Genomic DNA, 20,715 nt, shown 5'->3' with positions numbered 1-20,715 from the left:
GTATACGGCAAAATCATCTGTGCTAAGCTGGTTAATAGTGAGTAGGTCGGTGTTATCAGGACAGGTGATGTAGCGATCACTAGAGTCACTTAACCAACGCCAGCTGCTGGTATATGGTTGTCTTTCCCTGTGTCGTTGTGTAGGCCTGCCTGCCTGCCACAGTGAGGGTCGGTCTCTCGGTGTGTGGATGAGATCCGTGGGTAGTCCGTTGGGGGCTGCTGGGTACTCCGATTTGTGAGGCGTAGGGTGGCCTTCGCGGCCCATCTGTATAGGTCACGGGAGGGTCCACTATTAGAATGCCTTTGCTTAACGGTGGTTGCCGGTCTCTTAGGCCGCCGGTCTCCTGGTCGTCCCGTTCGTCGGGCTCTCGACCCTGAAGGGTGGCGCCGTGCAGTAGGCAGTAGTGGACCGGGTAGTACTTTCACGCTGGCTCTTTTATGCTTGGGTTTCTGTGGGTCGGGGCCTAGTCGCCTGTACCGAGGCCCGTCAGCCTTGTGGTGCGAGCCACCAGGGGGTGGGTTCTGCTGCTTGGTAGTCGCTTTCTGCTTCCCCTGTATCCACGTCCCCTCACCCCACAGTCGCTGCCACAAGACTCCGAAGAGATCATCCAGCCGCTTTTCATAATTGTCAAGTAGGTTGTACGTCGTCGGCAGGGCAGCCGCCATCTTAGCTCTGGCTGTGTAGCGGTGTGGTGAGACAGGGTCAGGTAAGTTCCCTGGTACCTCTTGTCGTCTCGTGGTCGGGTCTGTAGGCTTAACGATTGTGCCGGGATATCCCTCACCGGCAAGGGGGGGGAAAACGGGGTTCTCAGCGCTTCCCGCTGGGCTGCTCGCAGGGAGGTCGGCCGCCTCTCCCACGCTTGCAACCGCAGGTAGGCCTCCACGGTCTGTCAGCTTCAGCGTTTCTCGCCGAGCCCGGCTGGTCGCCCAAATATGTTGCAGGGTGACGCCGCTTATCTGGTGCATCCGATTATTATTTTCTCCACGTTTTAGAGGTGTTAAGTAGCGTTTTTGTGGGTTTTTGCTCGGAGCTCTGGTGTAGTGCGACCAGCTTGCTCGACGGCCAGGCCCCGCCCCCCCTATAGTGGTCATTTAACTACTCTAGGAGTAATTTTATACCAGTGTCCTCTTAGAGAACCCAAACATTGGATCAAGTTTAATAACTTCTCGCTGAATACTTGCAAGCATTGTTTTCAATTATTTTTTACTGTAATAATGTAACAGAAGTTTATTCTATTTTTTTTCTGGTGCCGAAGAATGTTTTCTGAACGAAAAGTAGTGATTTGGATTATGTATTACAAAACGTCCGTGACATGACTGATGTCGCAATGTCAACAAAAGCACATTGGAAAGACATGCAAAAAACACGACAAACATTGTGCAACTTGATATACGACTTCTGCACTTAGAGAGCCATTGCACAACTGAAGTGTTTTCATTTTCCTGCTCTGTCTGTTTGAAACTGTCGAACATCAACCATATAAACACAAATATTAAATCAAATGATTTATAAAAAAAACAACAAAACATTTACTTAACTAAGCTTTACTTATCTAGCAAAAACAATAAGGAAAACTATGCTTGTGATATGTATTTTCAGATATGAACGGATGTGGACAAAAAACATTAACCCGTTGAATTGTAAACCCTTTAACATGTGCATCGTCATATACGGATAAACCTGCAACAGAACCAAAACAAGAAAAGGGGGGAAAAAAAGCCTTCTCAAGTATAAAATGGTTTTTCGAACACGAATACTTGTAGCTTGATATGGAGAAGGAAGACCACGAAAGAAAATAAATAAATTAAGGTCCGCTGTCCAAGTTGTCCACTTTTGCATGACACTTCTTTTGGTGTTTGAGAAGCTGCGGCCTCTGAACAAACGTACGAGGACAAACAGAACATGTGTATGGCCGCTCTCCAGTGTGAGTCCGTTTATGTAATACAAGGTGTGTGCTATGTTTGAATGTCTTCCCACACTCTTCACAGGGGTACGGTCTCTCTCCCGTATGCGTTCTTTGATGTGTAATGAGGTGAGAACTGGATGCAAAGCTTTTTCGGCATTCAATGCACGCATACGGCTTTTCCCCAGTGTGCGTTCGCTGATGTGTAATTAGATGGGAGCTCTGAGTGAAGCTTTTTCCGCAGTCCTTGCATACGTATGGTTTTTCTCCTGTGTGAGTTCTTTGATGAACAATGAGGTATGTGCTAATGCTAAAGGTTTTTCCGCATTCAGAACATTCAAATGGTTTTTCACCAGAGTGGATTCTCTGGTGCTTAAGCAAAGTAGAGCCATCACTAAAACTCTTGTCACAGTCCGGACAGGTAAATGGTCTTTCCACTAAATGTGTCCGTTCGTGTCTCATCAGATTTGAACGCTGGGTGAAACACTTACCACATCTTGTACAAACAAAGACTGAAATACCCGTGTGTACCTTCTGGTGCTTAACAAGATAGGATTTCTGACTATAGCTCTTCCCACATTCAGAACAAGAGTGTCGACCATTTACTCTTTGCTGCAAGTATTTGACACCTGAAGCGTTAATCTGTTTAATATGTAATTTACGGTGAGGTTTAAGTTCCCTTGTCTCTATGTCTTCGTCTGTGTAAAAAGAGGTGTATTCCACACCAACACGGTGACGCAGATTATACGGACGTACAGAAGGTCTTCCATCTTTATTCATCTCTTCATAATGTGGTTCAAAACTTAGGCCTGCCACCGCCCATCCATGTGGTGTAAACAGGGACCTAACCAGTTCAGCTGTTGTATATTTGGAGCCATCTATGATAGAAAAAATACCTACTGTCAGTATCCAGTGAACACAATTCGTAGACATAATTTAGGATGCAGCCCATCTCACCTGAATTCATTAATATATATATATGGAACACTTTAATTAAAGCAATTCTACTTAATTTATATACAAATTCTTAAACAGGTAATCCAGTCGAAGCAACTGAATAAAACAACAAATGATCAAATTCAATGTCAACACCATTTTTAAAATTAAACTCTAAGCACCAAAACCACTACAGTTTAAATCAGTGGTAGTCAACCTTTTTCTAACTACCGCCCACTAATGCATCTTTTTGGTTGAAAAAATTTCCTTACCGCCCACCAGTTTTCGCGCAAGTGCGGAATATTTTTTTTCGAAAGGAGGGTGTACGTACATTTATCTTTTTATTTCTACTTAATGCAGGCTTATAATGTTTTTAGCTTTATAAAGTTTAATGAGAAAACAATAAAGTAAATTGAAATTACCTTTACTAGTGATTAATGAGACCCTTGAGGTTGATGCTGCGAGACTAAATATTTGATATCTGGTTCAATTTTCATAAGGAACAAACGAAGGTCTTCTCTTTCGGTGATATTCAGACGACTTCTCTGTTTGCGCATAATATGATTTCTCATCTGTGCGTCAGCTCCCCTCTTCTCCCTCCTCAATTCCCCTCCCCACCTTTTTTTAACCTTCCTTATAGCAATGCCCATTAGGAAGGCTGAGCTAGGTATCCCACTATAACAGACTGGCACACATACATACAGACAGACAGACATACACACATACAGACAGACACAAGAAACATAACATACAAAAACAAGACACATACATACACACATATATACAGACAGACACACACACACACGACATATACAAAGACACATACATACAGACAGACACACAAAACATACATACAAAGACACACACACACAAGACATACATACAAAGACACACACACACAAGACATGCATGCAAAGAAGACACACATACACACACAAGACACATATACATACAAAGACGACACATACAAAGACACACATACAGAAAGACACATACACACAAGACATACATACAAAGACACATACACAAACAAACACACATATTTAAGTCACCCTCCTGTTTCCTACCTTTAAGGTGCAGGAGGGTGACTTTCCCTGGGGTCCAGTGGTGGATCAGGTGGATGGGAGTCAGAGTTCCCACTCTGACTCCCTCTTCCTTCCTCCTCCCGCGCAGGCTGTCTGTATGCTGGGAGGAGTGACCGGGGAATCACTTCCTCCCAGCAGAGATGAGGTCATCACAGGGGGCCCGGTCACGCTGTTAAAGCACCCAGCGCTGACCGGGCCTCCTCACAATCCACATCCATCGGGTGGCCCTGACAGCATGGGCCACCCGATGGACCCCTCCATATGCGGCCCCGGCGGTTTGCCGCCCGGGCCGGGGCCGCAAGTGGTGATGGCGGTACCCGGTCACAGGGGTACCGCCGGCTCGCACCCGCCCGCTCACCCAATCTGTAAAAAATTTTTGAAAATCCCTACCGCCCACCTGGAATCCTGAAACGCCCACTAGTGGGCGGTAGGGACCAGGTTGACGCCCCATGGTTTAAAGGCACACTATAGTGTTAGGAATAAAACACCTGTATTCCTAATACTATGGTGTTCTTCTCTTTATTTAGATTAAATCTAAGAGAAAAAAAAAATGTTTTACTTTTTTTTTTCCCAGCGCCAAGAGCAATTTCCCTTGACTGCTCATTCCGCCTCCTGTGACATCACGACGACGCTTGTAAAAAATCCAATCAAATTCAAACGAGCATTGGAGGATAAAATAATAAAAAAAAAGCATGTGCAGCTGTGCCACTTTTGGAGGTAAGCTGTGAGAAGTGAGTTTGACTCCGTTCTTACAGCGGAAGCACTTTTAATGGCTGCCAGGTAGACAGTTACTAGAGGTGTATTTAACGCTGCAAAGTAAGCTGGTGTATCAACTACACGTTAATGTTTTACATTGCAAAAGACCCATTGCATTCAGATCACTTCATCTCAATGAAGCAGCCTGGGTGCCTTTAGTTGTCCTATAATGTTTTGGTTCTGGGGCAATCTCGGCAGTGTAAAGACCGCCTTTTATGAGAAAATACATTGTTTACGTTGCCTCCTATGACCACCTTTAGTTAATGCATCTCTCTGATTGGAGCAGAGCAGCAATTACTGTGCATGCACACCAACTCCCAGGGCTTCCTATGGGAAAGCAGTGGATTGACTGAGATTATCAATATTGAGGATCCCAGCCAGTGTCGGAGCAGCGGACCTGGCAATACAAGTGTTCTGGGGAATAGAAAGTTTATTTTCTGACTTTGCATTGATTCTGTGTTCCACGTTCCTTTGCATAATAACATTCATTTTGTGAATGACTACTAATAAGAACTCATTACACAGTGCCCTTTCCTTCAATATTACAATACATCCATCCACAGTATTATAGAATACGACATAAGAGTTTACAGAGGATACATTTGGTGGTAAAACATTCAAAATGTCAGACAAACCTCCAGACAGACTGATTTGTGGGTGTTGAACTTTTTAAAAGACAAAATTCCCCAATGCCGGCTACAAAGGTGGTAGCATTAATACAAAAAAATAATAAACAACTAGTCAGACACATTTTAGATTTAACGGACATCGAATGTCTCTCTTTTTTTTTTTCATACTTACTCTGAATGCATCGGGTAGTTTTTTCTGGACTTTCCCTCTTAGACACGTAAAGATTTTTTCCACGTTCAATGCTTGTGATTAATTTGGGCTTTTTGTTTCTATAACCTGGGTGATTTAAAAATAGTTACATTAAGCGTGCATTTTTGCTTACTAAGGTTTATTAACGAGATTGTCAGAAATTCTAAGGGAATTTTTAAGGTTTCTGGCCAAAAAATAGTTGAACTAAAAAAAAAACATAGCAGGCTTCGAGATTATCTCAAGTTGGTCTACGTTGAACTTGGTCACAATTTGACAGTCAGGGTTAGTAACAGAAGTGGTTGTCACAAATTCAGACAGGATTATTTACTGAAGTGGGAATTGTTGAGAATTCACAGTGAATTTCAAATTTAAGAATTCAATTGCTCAACTGGAACAATGATCCAAGTTAGCATTGTGCTAGTAAATGTAGAGATGAATGCCTTAATGGCTGCACCACTGGCAAAGTAGGGAATCAATTGGCATCACACCCTACTGCTGCCGCTCTGCCTAAAATGTCTTGGGTTCCTGCACAATAGGAAATCGCAGTTCTGCATGCAGTCTCTCCATCTATGAAAATGTAATTTATGAATACGGAGGTTATAAGAATCTCCCTTCTTATCGACCATTGTGCAGCTCCAATCTTTCTATTATCAGAATAGGTAACGGTTTTGTGGACCGGGCTTTATTTTTTTTTTAAAGCTTTATTTACACAAACAGCAAATCTAGACAGGGAAAGAAACCGGCGATCTTAATACGAGACCTTATATTTGCTATGATTTAATAACCTTTCAGTCTAGGAGTTAATAAATCACAAGTAAACTCCGTCCTATACAGAAAAAAAAAAAAAGGATTGAAGCTAAATGTAGCTGAAAAAGCAAAAATTTATTTTTCCCCCCCTTTTTCCAGCTACATTTCCAGTAAAAATAAATAAATAAACAACACAAATCTGTCAATCAGTGGCCTAGTACCTTTATCTTGTAAAAGGATATTTTTCGAACCCCCACCGCTCTCCAGACACAGAGTGACATCTTACAGCGTGTGATGACTTTTTGTTTCTGTACTTTATTTACTTTGCGTATGTGATCTGCTTGAGCTCATAAATATATATATCAAGGAAATGAGTAAACTACAGTGAACTAACCCAAAAAATGAACAGTTTGGTAGTTATCCATCATTACTTCCCGATAAAGCTTCTTTTGTCCATGTTTTAAAAAGCGCCATTCGTCCTCTGAGAAATATACGGCAATGTCTTCAAACTCTGGGGGCTAAAAACAAAGCAATTACCTACATCCATAACATTTTACTACACAGGAAAAAACACTGCACGAAGCTAAGATAAATCAGTCAATCATTCAGACCCAACAGCATCAATTTACAATTTCAAACTGATTACCGAATAAGCTCTTATTAAACATCGAGATACTTGGGTGCACAACTGAAAAGCTAACTAAAAGTTAGGAGTCGTGCTATTTATTTCTTAAAGAACTCACTAGTTATTTGTTTACTTTACACGTTTTGCCTGGTATGTAAATTAGTTAAATACCCCCGGGACCATCTTAAAATTGCTAGTCAGCTGATCGATTTCAGCCAATGAGCTAAGCCCTCAAGAAAGTTAATGGAAGTTGTTACTGGGGAACGTAGTGGAGATGGGGACCCAAGGTAAGAAGTCAAACCGTTCAAAAACATTTTGACCATTTACAAAGAAGGAGGAGAACTTGCCGCATAACCATTACGGCGAGTGTGGCGAAAGTAACCCCGCCACAGGCTTTTGGAGGGACCTTCTGGCCAGCCTCCTACCTCAGGACTATGGCCCTTTTAATAGACCTTGCTGCAGAAAAAGGCTCCGTCCGTGCCTTTTGAATCACCAGGTTCAGTACATGAGATGTACTGAACGGATTATGGTTGCTGTTTTAGTGTGCCGAACAGACTACCGAAGAGACCACCTGGAAGTGAAGTGTGTCACTTGTTAACCCTATTGAACTTGTTAGGAAGCTCTAACCGCAACATTCTGAATGGTCGGCTGGGTGGCGGGCATTTTATTCCCGCGAACGCGTATAGCGGTGTTTGGTCGTCGAGTGTATGGAACCCAAATCGGACACTCAAGGGCGCGAACACTGCTGGGACTTCCACCTCCAGGTATGTTCGGTGGTGTTTATATGAGAAAAAACGGCGTCCGGTGGGAACACACTCCCGAACGAGGGGCACAAGGCAAGCATACAGACGAACATCTCCATTCATATTTGTATGTATTTTGTGCTCCCGAAAGAGACCGACCACACAGCCTGATTTCATGGAATTCTTTTGGGCAGGAGCCTCGTGTGCGGTCGGTCAAACTATGACTTCCATGGAAATCCCGAACCCCTGAACCAATCTGGGTGATTTTTGGATATGTTGATCCCCCAGATCAGGGCGAACAGGGGATTGACTTTTGTGGGGTTTCCATATGTTTCGGGGGTACTTTAGGGATATTATAACATTTATGTTTTCTGTGCCTGGAGATAATGGAGTTTAGTACAGTTCCTGACTCAATTATCTCTCAAGCACAGGGAAGGGATTACTAATCTCGCTATACTTCTTTGGATTACAACATTAGCTCTTGTAAGAGTTATCCTGCTTTACTCTCTGGGCTAGGAGAGGTCTACTCACTGGAAGCAGGATCCTGGCCTTGGACAGCGAGACCCAAACCAAGCTGTAACGCTGGCTGTGGGGTTTACAGTGGTTATGGTGTCCGGTGGTGTACTTAGGAGTACTCGGGGTTGCTAGAAAGCAGTGATTGGCCAAGGCACCCAGTCGCAGCCAGGCGGTCCACCACAGCGAGCAAGTTTTTTTTCTCACAATTTTGGCTATCTAGCTTAAATAAAGATGACAACTCTGTCTCTCGTTCTTGTTTAGCAATGATTAGCAATCTAGAAGAGAACGGTGGTCTGCACACTGGAAGACAGGTAGGAGTGTAGTTATAACTTACTATACGTGCACACTAGCATAGATTTACACAGATTACCTGGTTTCTGATTACAAAGTTTTCTTGCCAAGCACAACTCTATAATACCTGTGCCTGTAACGGTAGGCATAACAATACATAACAGAATGCATAATATGACCTGTAATTCACCTGTGGCTTTTTTCGGAATCTTCTTCCCGAAGTTTTAAGTGTTGCTCCCCCATCTCTGGAATTCTTCAAGTTAGGCTTCCAATGCGGACAGTCGGTGATCACAGTCTTCATCTTAGACTTCTTTGGGAGACCTTTAGACTTCCGCAGCTTAGGCTTCCGTTGGAGACCACCTTTAGACTTCCGCAGCTTAGGCTTCCGTTGGAGACCACCTTTACACTTCCGCAGCTTAGGCTTCCTTGGAGGAATGTCTGCATTTTTCAACTTAGGCATCTGAGGTACACATTAATTTACTCAATTATAATATTAAAGGCAATCCTCTATATTTTTATGAATTTTACCCATCTGCTCTTCGCTCCAGATTTTACTATTTGAATGAACTACATCAGGAGCCAGGGGTCTCCAAACACTTTTTGTCATCCAGGTTATCATAGTTCAATAAGATGACATGGTTATAGTGCCTACAGCGTCCCTTTAAGACAAGGACATCGATAAAGAAAGGTCACTAAACCAGGTGTTTAGAAGGACATGTGGTCAGGTGAGTGCCTCACCTCAGCAGTACCACCAGAAATGAGAAGAGAAGTTTACATAATCATGGCTATTCACTAAATACTGGACTTTGTCCAAATGGACAAAAAAATGACTGAATTCTGATCGCATTGGCAATTTGCAGATTTACTGAGGCCAAATGCGGTCAAGATTCAGTCCACCTGACTGATTCTGAAACATTAATGGTTAATACGTGGCGGCTGACCAGTGCTTGCTAGCCAGCCGCCACATTAAACATGTAAAAATAAATACAGAAATAACATTCAATGGCTATACTAAAACGGAGGTGTTTTACCTCCATACGCTCCCACCTGCTGCAGGTCTACTAAATGTTTAAACCTAGCGAGAGGGCAGCCATTGCAGCTTAGTCGCTAGAAAAGGGCCGTCTTAATTCCTACTGCATTCACTGATTCAGACTATCCCGGATATTCTTTTTTTTTTTATTTCATTTTAGTGCCTTGTGTGCTTGAAATTTTCATTTATTTAGCTTTTTACATTTTATATTTGAGTTTGATTTTAGAGTTTCTGTAATTTGCACTTATCTCCTTCCTGTATATTATATAACATATTGAGTGCTGCTTTGAATTAGATAACGGTGGGCACAAGGAGTTTATCTTATAAATATGATTTGCTTCTAATTTACCGCACGGTTTACTGCTCACCCTAGTACTACTACGATCAAAGAGCATTCTGTAATATCACAGTACACCACATTCTGAAATATCAAAGTATACCACATTCTCTGATATCACAGTACACCACATTCTGTAATATTATCAAAGTACACCACATTCTCTGATATCACAGTACACCACATTCTGTAATATTATCAAAGTACACCACATTCTATATCACAGTACACCACATTCTGTACTATTATCAAAGTACACCACATTCTGTACTATTATCAAAGTACACCGCATTCTATATCACAGTACACCACATTCTGTAATATTATCACAGTACACCACATTCTGTAATATCAAAGTACACCACATTCTGTAATATTATCACAGTACACCACATTCTGAAATATCAAAGTACACCACATTATCTAATATCACAGTACACCACATTCTATAATATTATCAAAGTACACCACATTCTATAATATCACAGTACACCACATTCTGTAATATCAAAGTACACCACGTTCTGTAATATTATCAAAGTACACCACATTCTGTAATATTATCAAAGTACACCACATTCTGTAATATCAAAGTACACCACATTCTGTACTATTATCAAAGTACACCACATTCTGTACTATTATCAAAGTACACCACATTCTGTAATATTATCAAAGTACACCACATTCTATAATATCACAGTACACCACATTCTGTAATATCAAAGTACACCACATTCTGTAATATCAAAGTACACCACATTCTGTAATATCAAAGTACACCACATTCTGTACTATTATCAAAGTACACCACATTCTGTAATATCAAAGTACACCACATTCTGTAATATCAAAGTACACCACATTCTGTACTATTATCAAAGTACACCACATTATGTAATATTATCAAAGTACACCACATTCTCTAATATTATCAAAGTACACCACATTCTGTAATATCAAAGTACACCACATTCTGTACTATCAAAGTACACCACATTCTATAATATCACAGTACACCACATTCTGTAATATCAAAGTACACCACATTCTGTAATATCACAGCATGTAATATCAAAGTACACCACATTCTGTAATATCAAAGTACACCACATTCTGTACTATTATCAAAGTACACCACATTCTGTAATATCAAAGTACACCACATTCTGTAATATCAAAGTACACCACATTCTCTAATATTATCAAAGTACACCACATTATGTAATATTATCAAAGTACACCACATTCTCTAATATGATCAAAGTACACCACATTCTATAATATCACAGTACACCACATTCTGAAATATCAAAGTACACCACGTTCTGTAATATCAAAGTACACCACATTCTCTAATATCGAAGTACACCACATTCTCTAATATCACAGTACACCACATTCTGTAATATTATCAAAGTACACCACATTCTGTAATATCACAGTACACCACATTCTGTAATATCACAGTACACCACATTCTGTAATATCACAGTACACCACATTCTGTAATATACAAGTACACCACATTCTGTAATATCAAAGTACACCACATTCTGTAATATCAAAGTACACCACATTCTGTAATATCAAAGTACACCACATTCTGTAATATCACAGTATGTAATATCAAAGTACGCCGCATTCTATATCACAGTACACCACATTCTGAAATATCAAAGTACACCACGTTCTGTAATATCAAAGTACACCACATTCTCTAATATCAAAGTACACCACATTCTCTAATATTATCACAGTACACCACATTCTGTAATATTATCAAAGTACACCACATTCTGTAATATCACAGTACACCACATTCTATAATATCACAGTACACCACATTCTGTAATATCAAAGTACACCACATTCTGTAATATCAAAGTACACCACATTCTGTAATATTATCAAAGTACACCACATTCTGTAATATTATCAAAGTACACCACATTCTGTAATATCAAAGTACACCACATTCTTTAATATCACAGTACACCACATTCTGTAATATCAAAGTACACCACATTCTGTAATATCACAGTATGTAATATCAAAGTACGCCGCATTCTATATCACAGTACACCACATTCTGAAATATCAAAGTACACCACGTTCTGTAATATCAAAGTACACCACATTCTCTAATATTATCACAGTACACCACATTCTGTAATATTATCAAAGTACACCACATTCTGTAATATCACAGTACACCACATTCTGTAATATCAAAGTACACCACATTCTGTAATATCAAAGTACACCACATTCTGTAATATCACAGTATGTAATATCAAAGTACGCCGCATTCTATATCTGTCAGGGTACCTGTGGTCTCTACCTCCGAAAGAGGTAGAGACTTAGCTGTTCCTCCATCCAGACGGTCTGATGGCTCCCTTCCCCGCGGTCTATCCGGTCATGCTAGGCCGGCCGCGAGGGAGTGACTGCCTTTTACAGCATCTAGGCAGGAAGTAGTCATCAGGACACTCCCCCGGAACGACCTGTCAGTCAATTGCTGCAGGACCAATCAGGACGCCTCGGAGGCGTGGTTACTGCTCTGAACAGGGTATTTAACAGAGCTTCTTTCATTAGCTCATTGCCCTGTCGTGGTTCTAGCTTGCTCTAGTCACTCAGTGCTTGTGTATTCTATTATCCCTTTTGGTTTTGACCCGGCTTGTTTACCTTACTCTGCTTATCTCTGTTACCCTTGATTCGGCTTGTCTCTCGCTTACCTGTCTTCTGTTACCCTCGACCTCGGCTTGTCTTTGACCATTATACTGTACTACTTACGTTAGTCCGGCCATTCTAAGGTCCGGTATACGTATCTGGCTACTGTTTGTACTCTGCGTGTTGGATCCCTGTCCCGATCCTGACATTACGACAGGGCCAATGGATCCTGCAACTACAAACAGTCAGCTGGCTGCTCCTGATCCTAGGTTTGAAGCCATGGATCACAGAATGGATCAGATGGCGCTGGTGCTACAGGCTCTATTAGCTTGTGCCAATAACCCACCAGAGGAGATACGTAATACCCCTGTTTCTCCTGTCGGTTCAGGTCTAGAGGTAGCCACAGTGGGTGCTTCTTCTCGCATTACCCCCCCAGTACGCTATGGTGGGGCTCCTGAGAAGTGTCGTGGTTTTTTAAACCAAATTAGTATCCACTTTGAATTGCAACCTCGCTCTTATCCTACAGATAGGGCAAAAGTAGGATTTATTATCACCCTACTCATAGAGAAAGCTCTGAGATGGGCCAACCCACTATGGGAGAACGATAACCCATTAGTTTATAACTATAACGCATTTGTAGCTGCTTTTAGAAGAACATTTGACCCTCCAGGTAGAAAGGTTAATGCAGCCAGATTACTGTTGCGCCTGAGACAGGAGAACCGAACACTGGTGGATTATGCACTAGAGTTCAGGTCTCTGGCGGCAGAAATCAAGTGGAATGAGCAGGCGTATATGGATGTATTTTTGAATGGCCTATCTGATGTAATCCTTGATGAGGTTGCTACCAGAGAACTCCCTGAGAATTTAGAGGATTTAATTTCGTTCATCTCTCGTATAGATGAACGTCTAAGAGAGAGACAGAACACTCGAGAGAGGAACCAGAGACCTTCTTTTAGGTTAGCTCCCGCTTTTCCAAGTCCTGACTCCACGATATCTTTGCTTACTGAACCTATGCAGATAGGGTATACCCGCCTCTCTGAGGAGGAAAGACAGCACAGGAGAAGAGAGGGTTTGTGTATGTATTGTGGAGCCAAGGGTCATTTACTCTCGAACTGTTCTAACCGCCCGGGAAACGCTCGCACCTAAGTCTCTCTAGAGGACAGGCCTTGGGTGTTTCTATTTTGTCCTCTACTCCTAATTATAAAGATCACAGGCTTCTGCTACCAGTTTCCTTAACTTGGGGGAGGGAAGTAGTAAGGGCTATGGCATTGATAGATTCCGGTGCTGCTGAGAATTTTATCGACCAAGCCTTTGCTAGTAAGAACAATTTCCCATCCCAGCTAACGGAGACACCTTTGGCCGTTGAGGCCATAGATGGTAGACCACTACTAGACCCTGTTATCTTTCGTGAGACCATACCCATTGAGTTAAATGTTGGTATCCTACACGTGGAGAATTTATCTCTTATGCTCATTTCGTCTCCTTCCGTTCCCATAGTTCTGGGGTACCCATGGTTGAAAAAACATAACCCTATTATCGATTGGGAGTTAGGAGAGATACTCTCGTGGGGCCAGGGCTGCCAGGATCGGTGTTTGTGCAAGGTTTCTCCATTAGCTAATATTAACATACCGGAGAATCCTACTCAGTCCACAGAAAGACAAATACCAGGCCTTTACCTAGACTTAAGGGCAGTGTTTGACAAGAAGAATGCCGATTCTTTGCCTCCACACAGGTCATTTGACTGTAAGATTAAGCTTCTACCCGGCACTATGCCTCCGAGGGGCCATGTATATCCTTTGTCTGTTCAGGAAAACTCGGTTCTAGAGGAGTATATTCGGGAGAATTTAGAAAAGGGATTCATCAGGAGGTGGTCTTCTCCGGCCGGGGCTGGGTTCTTTTTCATTAAGAAGAAGGATGGCACGCTGAGACCTTGTATCGATTACCGAGGCTTGAATAAAATAACTGTCAGAAATGCCTATCCTATCCCACTGATTACCGAGTTATTTGATCGTCTTAAGGGCTCCAAAATCTTCACCAAGTTAGATCTCAGAGGGGCTTACAATTTGGTGAGAATCCAGCAAGGTCACGAATGGATGACGGCATTCAATACCCGGTATGGCCATTACGAATACACTGTTATGCCATTTGGACTATGCAATGCTCCTGCAGTATTTCAAGATTTGATTAATGAGGTACTTAGGGAGTTTCAGCACGATTGTGTTATTGTTTACCTGGACGACATACTAATACACTCTAAGGAGATTGAAACTCACCATAGACAGGTCAGAAAGGTATTACACAAGCTGCTGCAACATGGTCTATATTGCAAATTGGAGAAGTGCAGTTTTGATCAGTCTCAGGTAGACTTTCTTGGATACGTGATTTCTGGGGAAGGTTTTAAAATGGATCCTGTAAAACTCCAATCTATTTTAGACTGGCCCTTGCCCAAAGGACTCAAGGCTATCCAAAGGTTTATTGGTTTTTCCAACTACTATAGGCGCTTCATTAAAGGATACTCCTCTATCATTGCACCTATTACCAATATGACCAAACAAGGGGCTGATACTAAGTTCTGGTCTAAGGAAGCTCTTGGTGCTTTCAAGACTCTCAAGGAACTTTTTGCCTCGGCTCCCATTCTAGTCCATCCTGATACGACTCTGCCTTTCTTGCTCGAGGTCGATGCCTCTGAGACAGCAGTTGGGGCTGTTCTGTCTCAAAGGTTAGGGGTGGATAAACCGTTACACCCTTGTGGTTTCTTCTCTAAGAAATTTTCTGGGCCCGAGAGCAGATATGACATCGGGGAGAGGGAACTGTTAGCAGTCATTAAAGCCTTAAAGGAGTGGAGACATTTGTTGGAGGGGACCCTACACCCTATTACGATTTTGACGGACCACAAAAACTTGTCCTATATTGGGGAGGCTAAGCGCTTATCCTCTAGACAAGCTCGTTGGTCCTTATTCCTGACTCACTTCAATTATGTACTGACTTACAGACCTGGTTCTAAAAACTCTAAAGCCGATGCATTATCTCGCCAATATGAACCTTCTACTGTACCTGAACCAGTTCTTTCTTCTATAGTTCCGAAATGCAATATCATTGCTAATACGAATCTCAGGATTCATTCTCCATTACTGGCCGAGATCATTAAGTTGCAACATCTAGCACCTAAACAGACTCCTGCGGGCCGTCATTTCGTTCCTCCTGCTCTTCAACTGGAACTTTTACAGTGTTTACATAATAGCAAGATGGCGGGACATCCTGGTATTCGCAAAACTTACGCGTTGATCTCTAAGGACTTCTGGTGGCCTGCTTTACGGAGGGATATTGAGGAGTTCATCGCTGCATGTGAAGTTTGTACTAAAACCAAACAACCCCATGCGCTTCCATGTGGATTCCGGCACCCCTTGGAGGTTCCAGAGAAACCATGGTTTCGCTAAGGAGATTTTTCGCCTACATGGGATACCCTCTCAAATTGTATCGGACAGAGGCTCCCAATTTGTTTCCCGCTTTTGGAGGTCCTTCTGCTCTCAACTTGGTATTAAATTAAACTTTTCTTCTGCCTATCATCCTCAGTCTAACGGAGCTGCTGAACGTACCAACCAGAAAATTGAACAATATTTACGATGCTTTGTTTCTGAACACCAGGATGATTGGGTCGGTTTGATTCCTTGGGCGGAGTTTGCACACAACAATCTCGTTTGCGATTCTACTCATTCAAGCCCCTTCTTCATGAATTATGGTTTTCATCCGTCTATTCTTCCTTCGGATTCTCCTTCCCAGGGGGTGCCGTCGGTTGATGTTCATGTTGCCAATTTGAGGAAGTTGTGGGATCAAACTCGACAAATCCTTGTGCACAACTCTATGTTGGTCAAGAAACACGCTGATAAACGTAGAAGGGCGGCTCCGGTCTTTGTTCCAGGTGATAGGGTATGGCTGAGCACGAGGAACATCCGTTTAAAAGTGCCCTCCATGAAGTTCGCTCCTCGTTATATTGGACCCTACAGGGTGCTGACCCGTATCAATCCAGTTGCGTATCGTTTAGCTCTTCCTAATACCTTACGCATCCCGAACTCGTTTCATGTTTCATTGCTGAAACCACTCATATGTAACAGATTTTCCTCCACAATAGCCCCTCCTCGCTCCGTTCAGGTGGAGGGTCAGGAGGAGTATGAGGTTAACTCTATTATTGATTCTCGAATCTCCCGGGGGAGAGTACAATATCTGGTTGATTGGAAGGGATATGGTCCTGAGGAGAGGAGTTGGGTACCTCAGGAGGATGTTCATGCTCCCCGTCTCCGCAGGGCGTATCACTCTCGCTTCCCATCTCGTCCCGGTTCATTCCGCCCGGTGGGCGCATCTGAGGGGGGGGGTACTGTCAGGGTACCTGTGGTCTCTACCTCCGAAAGAGGTAGAGACTTAGCTGTTCCTCCATCCAGACGGTCTGATGGCTCCCTTCCCCGCGGTCTATCCGGTCATGCTAGGCCGGCCGCGAGGGAGTGACTGCCTTTTACAGCATCTAGGCAGGAAGTAGTCATCAGGACACTCCCCCGGAACGACCTGTCAGTCAATTGCTGCAGGACCAATCAGGACGCCTCGGAGGCGTGGTTACTGCTCTGAACAGGGTATTTAACAGAGCTTCTTTCATTAGCTCATTGCCCTGTCGTGGTTCTAGCTTGCTCTAGTCACTCAGTGCTTGTGTATTCTATTATCCCTTTTGGTTTTGACCCGGCTTGTTTACCTTACTCTGCTTATCTCTGTTACCCTTGATTCTGCTTGTCTCTCGCTTACCTGTCTTCTGTTACCCTCTACCTCGGCTTGTCTTTGACCATTCTATACTGTACTACTTACGTTAGTCCGGACATTCTAAGGTCCGGTATACGTATCTGGCTACTGTTTGTACTCTGCGTGTTGGATCCCTGTCCCGATCCTGACAATATCACAGTACACCACATTCTGAAATATCACAGTACACCACATTCTCTAATATCAAAGTACACCACATTCTCTAATATCAAAGTACACCACATTCTCTAATATTATCACAGTACACCACATTCTGTAATATTATCAAAGTACACCACATTCTGTAATATCACAGTACACCACATTCTGTAATATCAAAGTACACCACATTCTGTAATATCTTCAAAGTACACCACATTCTGTAATATTATCAAAGTACACCACATTCTGTAATATCAAAGTACACCACATTCTGTAATATTATCAAAGTACACCACGTTCTGTAATATTATCAAAGTACACCACATTCTGTACTATTATCAAAGTACACCACATTCTGTAATATCAAAGTACACCACATTCTGTACTATTATCAAAGTACACCACATTCTGTACTATTATCAAAGTACACCACATTCTGTACTATTATCAAAGTACACCACATTCTGTAATATTATCACAGTACACCACATTCTGTACTATTATCAAAGTACACCACATTCTGTAATATCACAGTACACCACATTCTGTAATATCAAAGTACACCACATTCTGTAATATTATCAAAGTACACCACATTCTGTAATATCAAAGTACACCACATTCTGTAATATCATCAAAGTACACCACATTCTGTAATATCATCAAAGTACACCACATTCTGTAATATCATCAAAGTACACCACATTCTGTAATATTATCAAAGTACACCACATTCTGTAATATCAAAGTACACCACGTTCTGTAATATTATCAAAGTACACCACGTTCTGTAATATCAAAGTACACCACATTCTGTACTATTATCAAAGTACACCACATTCTGTACTATTATCAAAGTACACCACATTCTGTAATATTATCACAGTACACCACATTCTGTAATATCACAGTACACCACATTCTGTAATATCACAGTACACCACATTCTGTAATATCACAGTACACCACATTCTGTAATATCAAAGTACACCACATTCTGTAATATTATCGAAGTACACCACATTCTGTAATATCACAGTACACCACATTCTGTAATATCAAAGTACACCACATTCTGTAATATTATCAAAGTACACCACATTCTGTAATATTATCAAAGTACACCACATTCTGTAATATCACAGTACACCACATTCTGTAATATCAAAGTACACCACATTCTGTACTATTATCAAAGTACACCACATTCTGTAATATCAAAGTACACCACATTCTGTAATATCAAAGTACACCACATTCTGAAATATCACAGTACACCACATTCTGAAATATCACAGTACACCACATTCTGTAATATTATCAAAGTACACCACATTCTGTAATATCAAAGTACACCACATTCTGTAATATCAAAGTACACCACATTCTGTAATATCAAAGTACACCACATTCTGTAATATCAAAGTACACCACATTCTGTAATATCACAGTATGTAATATCAAAGTACGCCGCATTCTATATCACAGTACACCACATTCTGAAATATCAAAGTACACCACGTTCTGTAATATCAAAGTACACCACATTCTCTAATATCAAATTACACCACATTCTGTAATATCAAAGTACACCACATTCTGTAATATCAAAGTACACCGCATTCTGTAATATCAAAGTACACCGCATTCTGTAATATCAAAGTACACCACGTTCTGTAATATCAAAGTACACCACATTCTTTAATATCAAAGTACGCTCTGAAAAATGTCTGCCCTGACGATTTGTTTCTTCGCAAAGTGTTGCTTCAGTCTGCTCTGCTAAACAGCAATGACTCTGGTTATAACTCTCAATCATTAAAGGGACACTATAGGTAGGGAAAACATGGTGGATATGGCAACACCACAACCATCTCATCGAATTGGTCTTGGTGCACCGTCCCGGTCATTTTCACAGAAACTGCAATGTTACATTGCTGGGTTAAGCCATTAAATGCGCTTCTTGGCCATTCACTGGGTTCGACTCCGTGAAACGACGCTGGAAGTTCGCACACTCTGCACGAGGACCTCCAGAGTCTATCGAATCGAGTCAATGCTTTCCGATGGGGAAGGTTTAACGTGCTCGCCGCCCATTGCGTTTCCACCACAGGCTGACATTGGAGGAGGAGCCTGACTGCGCCGAATCAGGTAAGTGAAAAGGGGGTGGAGGAGGGGGGTGCAGGAGAAATGGGGGTGGGGGGGAGACAGGGGGGATGACAGAAGGACACTATAATGTTATGAATACAGTGTTATATCCCTAACACTATAGCGTTCCTTGAACACGATATAAAATATAGAGAACATTTATTAATAAAAACCTAAGGCACATGGGACAGATGCTGCTTGTTTTATATAGTTCTAAAAAAAACCACATACAACCATTACTAAATAAATGACAGAAATAACATTACATGCAAAGTAAAATAAATAGAGGATGCATTAACACACATCAGGTATCACCCTGAGCTATAACAGCTGGCTGGCTACAATGTATCTCTGCTAACAACCATACCTTACAGCAGGAGAGATGTGCCTTGTCTTACTACTGTGTGGGGGATGGTTTAACTTTCAGTAGCAGAAACACTGAACAAATTGAATCATGGGACATGTAGTTCTCTCCCCAGTAGGTTCAAGCAGTGCTACATGTAACAAAAACTTCTAATCCCATGATGCATTGTAAAGAGTATATACACACAGTCAGCTGATCAGAAAAAAATCATACTGAGGCTTGACTTATCTTGAATGTGTGAAGCTTTATTTAAAACTGAAAATATTCACAGTGATGTAGTTGCACATGAATCATACTTCCCAAGCGTCTCTATTTAGGAAGGACAGTCCCTATTTTGGGCACAAATCGCCCTGACCCTCTTTTCTAGGAGCTCCAAATTTTTTTTTTTTTGTGTGTGTGTGTGTGTGTGTGTGTGTGTGTGTGTGTGTGTGTGTGTGTGTGTGTGTGTGTGTGTGTGTGTGTGTGTGTGTGTGTGTGTGTGTGTGTGTGTGTGTGTGTGTGTGTGTGTGTGTGTGTGTGTGTGTGTGTGTGTGTGTGTGTGTGTGTGTGTGTGTGTGTGTGTGTGTGTGTGTGTGTGTGTGTGTGTGTGTGTGTGTGTGTGGATATGGCTTCAACATGCCCAATTATGTCCTGTCTCCTGGAATATGAACTACATATATCAGACTTCTGCGATGCATCTCGCCTGTTACTATTCCTCGTTCTCTACAAGCCCCATTATCTGCTCTCAAAGACCACTTTAGCCAGATGGGTAAAATGGATGGGTCGTGATGTCTGGGGGTATTGATACTTCTATTTTTGGACCTCATT

General features: G+C 41.9%; 1 protein-coding gene across 2 annotated transcripts; it reads right to left on the bottom strand.

Annotated features, from left to right (window-relative positions):
• Positions 1-1,097: 1,097 nt before the first annotated feature.
• On the bottom strand, positions 1,098-19,965 carry LOC134601530 (zinc finger protein 583-like). 2 transcript variants are annotated; one of them, XM_063446043.1, is made up of 6 exons: positions 19,912-19,965; positions 8,779-8,881; positions 8,612-8,742; positions 6,641-6,764; positions 5,482-5,586; positions 1,098-2,781 (listed from the first exon to the last, which is right to left on the bottom strand). In XM_063446043.1, the coding sequence occupies exons 2-6, from the start codon at positions 8,879-8,881 to the stop codon at positions 1,805-1,807; spliced, it is 1,440 nt and encodes a 479-aa protein (XP_063302113.1). In that variant the 5' UTR covers positions 19,912-19,965; the 3' UTR covers positions 1,098-1,804. The 2 variants fall into 2 exon arrangements, with proteins under 2 accessions (XP_063302113.1, XP_063302112.1); XM_063446042.1 differs by having other exon boundaries at positions 8,612-8,881.
• Between the last annotated feature and the right edge of the window lie 750 nt (positions 19,966-20,715).

The sequence above is a fragment of the Pelobates fuscus genome, chromosome 3, assembly GCF_036172605.1.
Source record: "Pelobates fuscus isolate aPelFus1 chromosome 3, aPelFus1.pri, whole genome shotgun sequence".
NCBI classification, from domain to species: domain Eukaryota; kingdom Metazoa; phylum Chordata; class Amphibia; order Anura; family Pelobatidae; genus Pelobates; species Pelobates fuscus.
This window is presented reverse-complemented; position numbering and strand designations above follow the sequence as displayed.